This window comes from Amia ocellicauda, chromosome 23 (assembly GCF_036373705.1).
Source record: "Amia ocellicauda isolate fAmiCal2 chromosome 23, fAmiCal2.hap1, whole genome shotgun sequence".
NCBI classification, from domain to species: domain Eukaryota; kingdom Metazoa; phylum Chordata; class Actinopteri; order Amiiformes; family Amiidae; genus Amia; species Amia ocellicauda.
The window spans coordinates 10010732-10023112 of NC_089872.1; the positions used below are offsets into that span (position 1 = coordinate 10010732).

Here is a 12381-nt window from a genome sequence, read left to right on the forward strand (position 1 = left end):
ATTTCCGGGTTTCAAAAGCTGTCAAGGTAGAGCATATGTACCTTTGCACCTTAAATTCACCTACTGTCCGAGTGTGTGGGGTTTAAATGCACAGATGATTGCAGTCGGTCATCTATTTATGCATTGCCTATGCAGTTTAAGACAATCTATAGATGTTTGCAGTGTTTAAATTGTAGCCGCGAACTCCTTGACAGAAACGCCGGCAAGGAACAGGTTGTGCGGAGCCAATAGGAATCCAGATTGAAAGCAGGTCCCTTATATGGAAGTTCAAGTCGATTCAAGGTGTATCTTGGCCGAAACGAAGGGAAAACTACTGACGCCACCTGAGTGAGCTTGGATGTAAGATCTGATATTGAATCCGGGATTTCCTTAATAAGAATCGAAGGAAACGTATAACCACTTGATCAAATTATATATATTTGTATTATTGTTATAGGGAAGTTATATTTCTTCTGTAATAGTATAGGGTTAGGCTTCGCCAATTTGGCAACTGTTGTTATCACGAAGGCTCATATTGTGAGGTGATGCACCATGAATGACTTCATTATATGATCAGACATAGGGGTGTGCAAACTCGTTGAACTGCCAATGCAATGAAAAGAAGACATAGTTTTGGAACAATTAGTCTTTTGTCCATTTTCCATGCATTTGGAAGTGTGCCCTTTAGAAATATCCAACACCATAGATGCATTATTACAGTCAAATACCTCATTCTCTCACATTAAGCCATTCAGATATTATAGACCTGGATGAGTGCATTTTACACACACACACACACACACACACACACACACACACACAAATGCAAAAGTGTGTCTGTTGCAAAAATTCAAAGACGCTGAGTCACTCAGATGTAGGCGAAACTATTACAACACAGACAAAGACTATTGGCTGGTGTCGCAGATCCAGAATAACAATATTTTAAGTAGAGTAGTCGGATAATCGTGCTAATCAAGGTGTGTATCTTGTGCGGAAGTCAAAGTAAGAAAAGGGTCGATGCTGTCATTATTGATAGCTTTAATTGTTATTAATTGTCTGTTTAATCTATTTTAAGATTACCACATTCATTGTGCGTATTTCATTTATGTCTATAAAGCAGCAGCAACGACACACGTATGTTCCACAAAAGCTTGTTTGCATTAATTCCTCAAATCCATCAAGCAATTATGTAATCACTCTTTAAATAACAATCAAAATAGATGCTTTTATAATTATTATTATTACTACTGACGGTAGTTAGAACTAGTACTGCAGCTGTTTTGTTTCCTGTAATTTGATTGGTTAAGAAATGTGTTCTACCTCTGACGCCTGAAGGCAGCGCTTGCCAGCCCCAAAGATGGCTGCGCACATGATGTTGCCCAAAACAACAAATGCGTTGTTAAGCATTAAATATCTAGGTGCGATTACGGGTAATAGGAGGTTTTTATCATTTTCCTTTGCAACGGGAACCACCGAATTCACCTCGAAACGAGTCCGGAGTATATTTACTGAGTTTTTCAAAGAGCAGCATGGCCACCGAGTTGTGCCGTCGTCCCTGGTACGACCGAGGGGAGACAGAAGCCTTCTGTTTGTCAATGCAGGCATGAACCAGGTAAAGAAAGATGCATTACTACAGATTAATAATATTCATACCCACTCCCGATTACTTAAGGAAATGCATTTGAGGACATCATAGTAGAATGATACTTGGATGACACGATGTATATTGCTTTAAATTAGATTGTATTTATTGTGCAATTTATCATACACAACATCTCATAGATCAGACGTGAGTTATTAAGGTGTCTGCTTTTGCAACTCAGCACTCGTATCCCCTTCGATAAGGACCCCCGATTACAACCGATATAAGAGCAAGCTGGCAGCAACATTAAAATGGTAACAACACGAACAATTATAGCGAGTTTCTGTTGGCAGTGTTGGAGGGCTGTCAGATGGAGAATTACAACACTAACGTTTCCAGATCATCTTGAGAAAGGTTGATTTTGTGTTTTGGCAGTGCAGTGAATCATAGTACACTATATTCACTGGTGAGATGGCTTGCTTATTGTGCCATTGTTTTGGTTGATAATTTATTTTAGAGGCATGTGTTTTTGAAGTTTATTTCACCATTTCACCCCAATAGTTTAAGCCCATCTTCCTGGGCACAGTGGACCCCCGCTCAGAGCTGGCGCAGTACCGGCGTGTCGTGAACAGTCAGAAGTGTGTCCGCGCTGGAGGCAAGCACAACGACCTGGAAGATGTGGGCAGAGATGTCTACCACCACACCTTCTTCGAGATGCTGGGGAACTGGTCTTTTGGAGACTACTTTAAGGTGACATTGTGATGTTTCCATGCAGGACGTGACATCAGTGTCTTCCCTCTTATTTTTCTTAAATCAGACCAAGGCAATTCCAGCCCCTGAGGTTCTGAGGGGTTTCTGGTTTTTATTCCGTCTCGCGTCTTACTATATTGAAGGTCATTATTAGGATATGAAGTCAATTCACTGTTATCATTCTGGTATATCATTAAAAGCACTTATAAAACATGGAAGAAGTCCAATGAAATAGTATTGAACCATTGTACCAGCCTTATTGATGATACATAGAAAGTGGGGTAAATTTGCTTTCTGATTTAGAAGGAAGAGCCTTCTAAACTTTACTCAGTTTCTTAGTAATGTCTTGTCTTGCTGCCACAAGAAGATTCTTCTGAGTCTCTGCTGTGGATTCCTGGGGCGTGATACTTCATGTCGTAAAGGGCTTGTGATTACAGGTTCTTGCCTCAGAGAGGAATGCGTGATTTTGTACTCCTGCAGGAGGAGGCATGTGCCATGGCTTGGCAGCTCCTGACTCAGGTCTATGGAATCCCAAAAGACCGACTCTACATATCACACTTCGGTGGAGAGCCGACCCTGGGGCTGTCAGTGGACGAGGAAACTCGTGAGATCTGGCTGGGATTGGGGTAAGTGTGTGTGAGCCCCCTTAGACTCCCCACACAGAGTTATGGGAATAAAAACCGTTCTTCGTTCTTTGATGATTCCAACTCCTTTGATTATTTTCCTTAATTTTCCAAAGCAGCACCAGGAGACAATTACATACAAAGATGTGAAGTTTTTCTACGTTCTTAATTGTCATGTCGGTCAGCTTTAGTTTCTCCAAAAGTAATGTTCTCTCTGATCACACCATTACAAGATGCCTATCTGTTTGATCCTTAAAATAGCTGGAAGGAACAGTTTATTAGTTCCCCATTAAAACATCTTTGTTGTCCAATGAGTCAGGTAATTAAACCCAAAGTCATGTTCTCTCCTTTGTCAAGTTTATGAAACATGTCCTTTCTACCTTTTTCTTTCCACAGACATATTATTATACCATGAACATACTTATTTTAGTTTTTAGTTTTACAAAATTAGTGAACAATACCAAAACAGAATTTGGTCAAGACTTTGCTGTCTATTAATAAGAAAAAGGCAAAATTTAACAACCCTTTCCAGTCCTCGGCCAGTTGCGGGATCTTATTTCCCAGTGAACCTGATTTTGGTGGGTTTATTGTAACAGTCTAGTGAGTTGTTGCCTCATTGTTTAATGTGGACTTGTTTACACAAGGTTTCCATGATAGAAAAACAGTCCCATCATGAAGCTTAACATTGAAACACCCTTCTCTGATTTTGATCCAGATGTTCCTTCCAAACCCCGTATCAGTATGTTTGTCAGTACATAACAATATATTGCATTACAGTAAACAACTAACATTGAGATTATATCAACAACAACCCCTGAAGTATCTTATGATTATTTAGCTGGAATGGGAACCTGTATTTCTGTCTTTTGTTGTGTTATGGTTATTTGCCCCACAAAATAGCTTATCATTTTCTGCTTTGGTGTAGAATAGAAATATCCAATCCATGATTCATATTTTGTGTTGCCGTTCCCTTCATGTGTTGTTTTGCAGACAGACTCATTTGTGCTGTGTATGGTCTGCACTGTTATGATCGTGGGAGCGATCTTATTGCTGCCTGTGTATGTAAAGCTGTGTCTGTGATTGTAGGGTCCAGCCTGACCACATCCTCCCGTTTGGGCTGAGGGAGAATTTCTGGGAGATGGGGGAGACGGGTCCCTGTGGGCCCTGCACTGAGATCCACTACGACCACCGCGGGGGCAGGAACGCCGCTGCTCTGGTCAACAGGGACAGCCCAGAGGTGGTGGAGATCTGGAACCTGGTCTTCATGCAGTACAACAGGTGCGTTTGCCACCCAACCGCTCTGTTCACCGACTTCCAAGCAGGGCAAAGGAAAGTGTCTGTTAGTATTTATTTACTATTAGTATTTATTAGTATTTAGCTGAAAGATTGACCTGAGACAAAATGCAAAGCCAAACTATTGTGAAAGTAAAGCCCCTCTCTACTCTGTGTCTCAAATGGAGGTCCCACTATGGAAATTAACACCTCTGTTATTTGTTAGCCGGGACAAAAGTGGTTTCCATTGCAAATGAGATTCAATTAAGCAACTGTCTAGGCCTGCAATTATAATCGCTGTGTTTATTTGTTATATATATTTTGTAACCTTTTTCATTCTGTCTGCCGCCCCCAATGCTGTTTTCTTCCTCAAAACACTTTCTGACAAAAGAACTACTGCGTTTTAATGTCAGGATGAAGTGAGCATTTATATTTGCCTCACACTCAGCCTTGACTCTTTTTGTGTGTGTGTCTGTGTGTCTGTGTGTCTGTGTTGCTCAGGGAGGTTGATGGCAGTCTACGGCCTCTTCCTGCGCTCAGTGTTGACACGGGGATGGGTCTAGAGCGTCTCGTCACCGTCCTGCAGGGCAAGCGCTCCAACTACGACACTGACCTCTTCACCCCACTCCTCGGTGCGATTCACCAGGTGAGTCCCCTCCTCACAGCATAGACCATCCAGTACAGGGTTACTGGAGGACCAGGGTTGACAACCACAATGGTCTAGAGAGTGCTGGTTTCAATCAGGGTTGGTCACTTCCTTATCCAACCAAACTAGTTGTGCACATTGTCATTAACACTTAATTGTGTGGGGGTGGAGCCAGTCAGGAGGGAAATAGTGAAACAGTCAATCAGGTTTGGTTAGTAAAGTGGTGGTTTTGTGTTCACTAAAAACTGACAAACACTATGGTTGCTGCATCACTGCAAAAGCTAGTAATAATGAAGGCAGAGTTCTTTTTCATTAACATCCACATTTCCCGAGTGGCTGGAATCCTGTGCTAGTTTTGACCTGTGTCTGAATACATCACCGTGTTACAGAGCTCCAGATGTCCACCGTACAAGGGGCTGACCGGCGGGGCCGACGTGGGGAAGGTCGACATGGCGTACCGAGTCCTGGCCGATCACATCCGCACTCTGTCGGTGTGCATCGCAGACGGGGTTTACCCTGGCATGTCAGGGGCCGAGTGAGTAAATGTACCCTTCTCCCCCGGAGACGTGCAAATGAAGAAATTAGGTTTTGTATCATTCTGCAATTGATGCACCATATAGATCACAGCTGAGCAGCTTTTACAATCTGGTCAACCTAGAGCAGAATAAAACCTGTATTTTCTTAAGACGTGACAAGGATAGCCCCATCAAAACAAGATACTCGGACCCCACATTTCAAGCGTTGGACTCCCAGGAGGCTTTTTGCGGCTTCAGTGTGGCTTCGGAACACTTGCATGACAACAGTATGCACCCTAAGATCAGTTTCAGGCAGTTTAGATACAGGTTGCACATGTGTGACATAAATAAGACATAAAATGGAACAGAGGTTGAAGGAGAATTAAAATCGAATGGCTAAAGTCAAGTATAGAAATGCTCTTATGTCTGGGCAGAGTCCAGTAATGGAGGTCAAATGGTGAGAGCAGTGTTGGTCTGACTGTGTCTGTCCTTGGCCAGGTTGGTGTTGCGGCGAATCCTTAGGCGAGCTGTGAGGTTCTCCACTGAGGTTCTGCAGGCCCCCCCAGGCACCCTGGCCAGCCTGGTACCCACTGTGGCACACATTCTGGTAGGATACTGGCATCAGTCACTGTTCTTTCCTCTAAGCCTGTGCTCTTCAAATTCTAGTTGTCGATGGACACCCTCCTGCAGATTTTCTTGGCCTCTTTTAATCATCACTTGCATTAGACCTAAGAAATAGGTCACGTTACTTCAATTAAGATCAATTAACTTAATTAATTAAGAGCTCAAGAGGAATAAAAAACAGAAATGTTCTAGCCCTACAGGGTTAGATTTGAAGAACACTGCTCTGAGCTGAGCCATTTGCAAAAGTTACTATATATTTAATGCCACTATTTCTTATTGCTTAATCTTACAGGGTGATGCCTATCCAGAACTGATTTCAGGAACCAATAGGGTAAGCTGATTTCAGTGTGTTGCATTGACTGAACGTCATCCCAGGAAACCCTCTGTTGCTGTTTGGCCGGTCTGTGAGTGATCTGTGTGTTTTTCAGATCATGGACATCATCAATGACAATGAAGCCCAGTTCCTGTCCTCTCTGCAGCAGGGGCGCCGGGTCATCGACCGAACACTGCTGAAGATGGATGACGGCAAGGTGTTCCCAGGTATGGAGTGAATCAACCGTTCATGCAGGGAGACCAGCAGACCAGCTACCGGAGGGGGTGGGGGGGTATTGTAATTGCAGTTCTGTAAGTTTTGCCCTGTATGTCCGTGTGAGGCTGTGTAAGTTGTGTGTTGAGCCATTGTTAACCAGCCTGACTGACGCGTGTGTCTGGCCTGGTCATTAGGGGCGGTGGCATGGGCCTTGCATCGCAACCTGGGCTTTCCTCTCGACCTGATTGGTTTAATGCTGGAGGAGAGAGGGGTTTCCATGGATACAGAAACACTCAATAAACTGGCTTTGGAAAACGCAAAGGTATTATCTGCATTACCCGTTTCTAAGCACTCTTTTTATTATTACTAATAGCCCTTTTAGCTTGATGTGTGTAAGATTTATTAATACAAGTAAACAAAACAAAATGTGTTTAATTGATGGTCTGATTTCTGTTGTTTAGTTATTCACATTCAATGTGTTCATTTTATCTGAACTGCTGTGCTGGTGTTTGACTCTCACGTAGCTGCAGTCCCAGGCGGCCCATTTTGAGGGAGAGAGCAATGTGGCTGTGGACCTACACAGCCTGGCAGAGCTGCACAGCAAGGAAGTCCCGCCCACCGACGACTCGGCTAAATACACGTACAGCCTGGGACAGGACGGGAGATACGGTAACACCCCGCTGTAAACATCCCGGGATACAGAGTTAAGATGTACAAAAACCTGTAAAGCAATGGAGTGTCTGTACATAGTCCTAAGTCCCATAGTACTAAAGGGCAGAATAACATGTTTTAATGTTGGGAATAGGGTGTGTGTGTATAAATGTATACATACATGAATAACCATTAGATAATTATAGGATATGAATAGGGACAATTTGAATGCTCAAAGCTCAGAATGGAAGATTGCTCGACTGTAGTTGTTGACTCCTTAAAATCCGTGCATTTTCAATAATTGGGAGACGTAATATTTTCTGTAATGGAATTATAGCCTATTTGCAGTGGCTCAGTAGTCTGTGGTGTCCTTTCTTCTAAGAGGCCTCTGCTTGGCAGTGTCTACCTGTGGCAGCCAGGTCTTCACAGTAGCTTTACTGATGTGAAAGGTGGTTTCTTGCCAGGAGTCTCTGTACCAGACAGGAACCGATTACTTGTTCAATTCCCAGTCTGCGCTGTCTGAATAGACCTATGTTGCGGAGTTGGGAGATGTTCCAACCCGGGTCTCTCTCCCTCTGCCAGAGTTCCCTTCATGCCAGGCCACGGTGCTGGCGCTGTACTGCGGACAGGCCCTAGTGCAGGAGGTGCTGGAGGGGCAGAAGTGTGGGGTCATTTTGGACCGTACCTCTTTCTACGCAGAACAGGGAGGCCAGACTCATGATCGAGGCTATTTCACTCGAGAAGGCCTGCAGGTATTTCTCCACACACTCTTCATTTGAAACTGGTTGTGTATGTTCTGTGAGCAATTTTTTATTTAAATGGGTGAAGGTCCAGAAGGTGCCTTCTGATAAAACCCGCCTGTTATTGTAAACATTGTGAAGTCATTCTGTGACATTTAATTATGTGTATGTACATTTATATAGTTTTAGATTTTGTTCCATGAGAAGAGGTGCTCCTGGAATAATGCTTAGTTCCCTGTAATTTTCTTCCTCCTCCACGTCTTTGTACAATCCAATCTTTCCAATAATTTAGCCTGTATAACAGTTAAAAGTTCAGAGAGAGAACAGAATCAAGACTAACAGATGAAGTAGCGGAAAAGGGAGGTGACTCGCTATCCCCCTGTGTTCAGGATGTGCTGTTCCCCGTGGAGGCTGTGCAGCTGGCCGGGGGGTATGTGGTTCATGAGGTGACTGCCACCGAGACGCTGAGGACTGGGGATGAGATCCGGCTGTTTGTGGACGAGGTACAGAGACGCCTTTTCATTAAGGGTTGGTGGGACTGACGGATCTCTTCACAGAACTGAGTGGCTGGTGTTTACAGCTGTAAACCACTTCCCAGGTGCCCATCTAAGAGATTCTAGAATGAATGGCTATCAGTGGCCAGTGTCTGTCTGTCTGTATGTCTGTCCGTCCTTTTGTCTGATGATGAGTTTGTTTGCTGCTGTGTTCCAGGCTCAGCGACTGGCCTGCATGGTGAAGCACACAGCCACCCATATCCTGAACTTTGCTCTGCGCTGGACCCTCGGGGATGCTGTGGAGCAGAGGGGCTCGCACGTCACCTCGGACAGGCTGCGCTTTGATTTCAGTGTCAAGGTAGTTCCTGTGAGATTCTTGTAAAAATAAAAAAATCCTGTATGCAGACCGTATATTTCCCTTCACTGCTTCATAATCATCAATACGTTCTTTAAATGCTTGGAGAAACATGTTTAATTAGTGTTCTCTTCATTAAAGTCTTGTGGATGTGTCCAGGTGACCACTGTCTGGCTTGCTTATGAAGTGAATGTTGGGTCTTAAAAATTGTCACCGTAAGGAAAGGAAAATGCACAAATTCTGAGTCTGAGCCTTCCCTCTGTGCCATCCTTGGTTGTGGTGTGCAGGGAGCGCTGAGTGTCCAGCAACTGCAAGAGATCGAACGAACGATACAGGACATCGTTCAGAAAGACGAGCACGTTCACGTTCAGGAGCTGCCTTTGACGCTGGCCAGAGGAATACAAGGGTTGAGGACCATGGATGAGGTACGCCTGTGTGGATTCATCAGATCAGATTACCTAAAGAATCGGAAAAGTAAATAAATGGTGTGAAGTTTATCGTTTATGGCGCCTTTCGGGCTTCAACAAGATCTTATCCGTGTTGTGGAAATTTGTTTACAATCCGGGATGTTAACCAATGTGTTTTGGCTGAATGAAAAACAAAAATGTCCGCCTTAAACCAGTCCAGATTGATTTCCTGCCCTGCTTACTCTTCCACTGCACAGAGGTTGCCATCTTCTGTCCAAGAGCTGGATGTGTGGATTGTATTGTAGACCCACAGATGTGCTGAATGGCGGTGTCTCGGGTGAAGGCGTGTCTGTGTATTGCAGGTGTACCCTGACCCTGTGAGAGTTGTATCAGTGGGGGTTCCCGTCTCTGACTTGGTGAACTCGACCGGCCTCCTTCCCACGTCTGTAGAGCTGTGCTGTGGCACGTAAGACCGTATTCTTTTGCCATATTTAGTTATTCTCGTATTACAAATGAGTCATGCGTCAATTAATTGTTTTCGCTGAAGTTCATTTGATCTGTCACTCGCACTTACTACTGTTCATAAATGTGAGTCAGTTTTGCTTTTTGTCTCAACTCGTCCGGACAAGAAATTTGCATTTATGATTTTAAGACTGATTTATGCCTTTTTAATTTTCTTCTACACAAATTGACTTTGTATGAATGTATTACCCAAATTGAAGACGTTTCCCGTAATTCCAAGCCCTGCCGCATATTCAGTTCATCTTGTGTATATTAAGTTAGTAGTAGTGAGTGAGCAAAGAGGGTCATACTCTGACGGCACTAAGCAATAAATCGCATGTTTCTGTTTGCTGGTGGGTGGGAGGTTGCGGACTTAACCAGCACTGCTTTCTGTTGGTGACAGACACTTGCTGAGGACTGGTGAGATCAAGGATTTTGTGATCGTGGCCGAGAAGCAGCTTGTGAAGGGGATCAGCCGGATTGTGGCAGTGACGGGCGAGGAAGCCAGAGAGGTGATGCCATGACATGAGTTTTAATGTCTCGTAGATCTTCATATGAAAACTCCCCTACTAGTCCATTGGTTCCCAGCAGTAGTCCTGCACGACCCTAATTTCCAACTGAGATATTAATTGAGGCCTTAATTGATCTGGCTTGTGTCAACCTAGCTGGCTGTTTTTCAGCTCCTAAACTGGTTGAGATTTGCCAGGTGAGTAGGTGCTCACGACTGGGGCTGTAATGAAAACCAAGAAGACACAGACACGGGGACCCTCAGCGACCAAGGGTGGGACCTACTCCTCTAGTCTGACCTGTTCTTTATTGTTGGTCTGCAGGCTCGAGAGGCTGGGCTGGCGTTGGCACAGGATGTGGAATCGCTCTCGGTGCGCTTGGCCTCGGTCATCCCCTCCCTCTCCACCGCACACAGGCTGTCCAAAGAAGTGGGCCAGCTGACAGACGTATGTAGCATCTTAGTCTATAACCATTTTTGGTCCTGAGACTATTATTCGATCTATGATATAAACGGACTGAAGAGCATGGGGCTGGTTGTCTGGTTGGCGCTGTGGTGTCACAGTGAGTGTGTTGTGTTCCAGGCCGTTGACAGCACAGCCATTCCACAGTGGCAGAGGAGAGAGCTCCAGGCCAAACTGAAGGCCTTGCAGAGGACCACCAACACTGCTGTCAGGAAGCTGGAGACCAAAGAGGTAGGGAAGGCATCCAAACAGCACCTACCAGCTCTCGGTTTTAAAGAATGAGTGGCTTCTTATTTTTGCCACTTTAACAACACTGGATTTCTCATGGGACTGAGAAATCAAAACTAGGCACAAAAAAAAGATTTATTCTAATGCTGTACAGCTAGTTCTCTTATAAAAGCATCTGCATGTTTGATCTGGAATGACCTGAGATGTGAATTGTCAGTTTTTAGGAACACAGTTTTTTTAGGAACATAGATTAACTGTAATATGACTTGTATTCAATTCCAGGCCACTAGAAAAGTGCAGACTCTGTTGGAAAAACATGTCAGCGAGACACTGGTGGTGGACACCGTGGATGCTGACTCCATCTCGGTACGTGGCTTGACTGTTCTCATGCGGTAGGGTGAAAAGACGATCATTCGGAGGCGATTTATTTCAGATGTCACCTCTAGCCGGCCAGAAAGCCTTTCTCCGGTTCAAGCATGCAATTCTTTGGTGGGACGTCCACTCTTTATCCAGATTCAGTTGTTGTGTACGGCCTTGTGCCTTTCAGGTTGTAATGAAGACCGTGAATCAGTACAGCGAGCGCTCGCCGGGGGCATTCGTGATGCTGCTGTCCCACCAGCCTTGTGGAAAGGTCCTGTGTGCCTGTCAGGTCCCCAAGGTAAAAAGACAAACAGCCAGGGCTTGTTCCTTGTAGACAGAACCAGCTATTATCTGAAATGCTTTAATGGTTTATAGTTTACATGTGGTAGGAATTTAAATATTAACTGTCACCTGAAAGATTAAACAGATGCCAGAGTGAAAGACTGGAAATCCCCACAGGGTTCATATACTGAGGTAGGGGCATGTTCTTCTGTTAATATATTAACTTTGCCATGAGCAGCAGACCGGTTGATGCTTGTTCTCATTTCACATCCATTAAATTAGAAGTGTGGTCAGTTCACTATGTGTGGTTTCCGTGCAGCTCCATTTCCTCATCCAATAGTGATACTTCAGGGCTGTGGCTCTGCCTTTTGTTAAACCCCGGCTCTTTCCCTTGCAGGGCTGCACTACTCTGTCTGCCGGTGACTGGGCCCTGGCTGTGTGTACCCAGATAGGGGGCAATGCTGGGGGTTCCCCCACTGTGGCCAAGGGCACAGGAAGCACTGTGGATCTCAAGGAAACTCTAGAACTGGCACAACGCTTTGCACAAAGCAGAACTCGGCATTGAACGCCATTATTCTTCAGACGGAACCAGTGCACTGGAACGCTGGGGTTAACTCTGTTTCTGTCCGGCTGGCTCCAATGTGTTTTTTATGGGATATGTAAATAACCTTTATTATATAAGTAAATAATAATAATAATAAAAATATTTGATAAAGATTTGAGCCTATTTATTGTGTACTGAAATACTGCAGAAATGCCTAATGGATGAATTTTCTGTTGGGCATTGTCCCTGCGGATATACTGCAATACTCCCATTTGTCATGGAAGAATAAGACGAGCCTCCACAATACAGCTAGAAACCCCTCCTCAAGCTG

The 12381-nt window shown here is 44.4% G+C and overlaps 1 protein-coding gene across 2 annotated transcripts; it reads left to right on the forward strand.

The window, feature by feature from the left end:
- The first annotated feature begins 1 nt into the window (after position 1).
- aars2 (alanyl-tRNA synthetase 2, mitochondrial (putative)) lies at positions 2–12223 on the forward strand. Of its 2 annotated transcripts, none has more exons than XM_066696871.1 (22): positions 2–339; positions 2123–2311; positions 2792–2937; positions 4021–4212; positions 4708–4852; positions 5242–5387; positions 5866–5974; positions 6284–6322; positions 6420–6531; positions 6715–6842; positions 7045–7189; positions 7754–7923; positions 8301–8414; positions 8623–8763; positions 9048–9185; positions 9530–9633; positions 10072–10180; positions 10499–10621; positions 10757–10867; positions 11147–11230; positions 11412–11522; positions 11904–12223. In XM_066696871.1, exons 2-22 carry the CDS (start codon positions 2276–2278, stop codon positions 12069–12071), a joined length of 2571 nt encoding a protein of 856 aa, XP_066552968.1. In that variant the 5' UTR covers positions 2–339; positions 2123–2275; the 3' UTR covers positions 12072–12223. The 2 variants fall into 2 exon arrangements, with proteins under 2 accessions (XP_066552968.1, XP_066552967.1); XM_066696870.1 differs by lacking the exon at positions 2–339 and adding an exon at positions 788–1591.
- Positions 12224–12381: the final 158 nt, after the last annotated feature.

What these genes read in the sequence shown, in the direction of transcription:
- aars2 (XM_066696870.1), top strand. Translation starts at nt 1,337, where the DNA reads ATGGCTGCGCACATGATGTTGCCCAAAACAACAAATGCGTTGTTAAGC. An exon ending in TGGCTTTGGAAAACGCAAAG is followed by an intron (nt 6,843 to 7,044) that starts GTATTATCTGCA and finishes ACTCTCACGTAG; the next exon opens with CTGCAGTCCCAGGCGGCCCA. An exon ending in TGGATGCTGACTCCATCTCG is followed by an intron (nt 11,231 to 11,411) that starts GTACGTGGCTTG and finishes TGTGCCTTTCAG; the next exon opens with GTTGTAATGAAGACCGTGAA.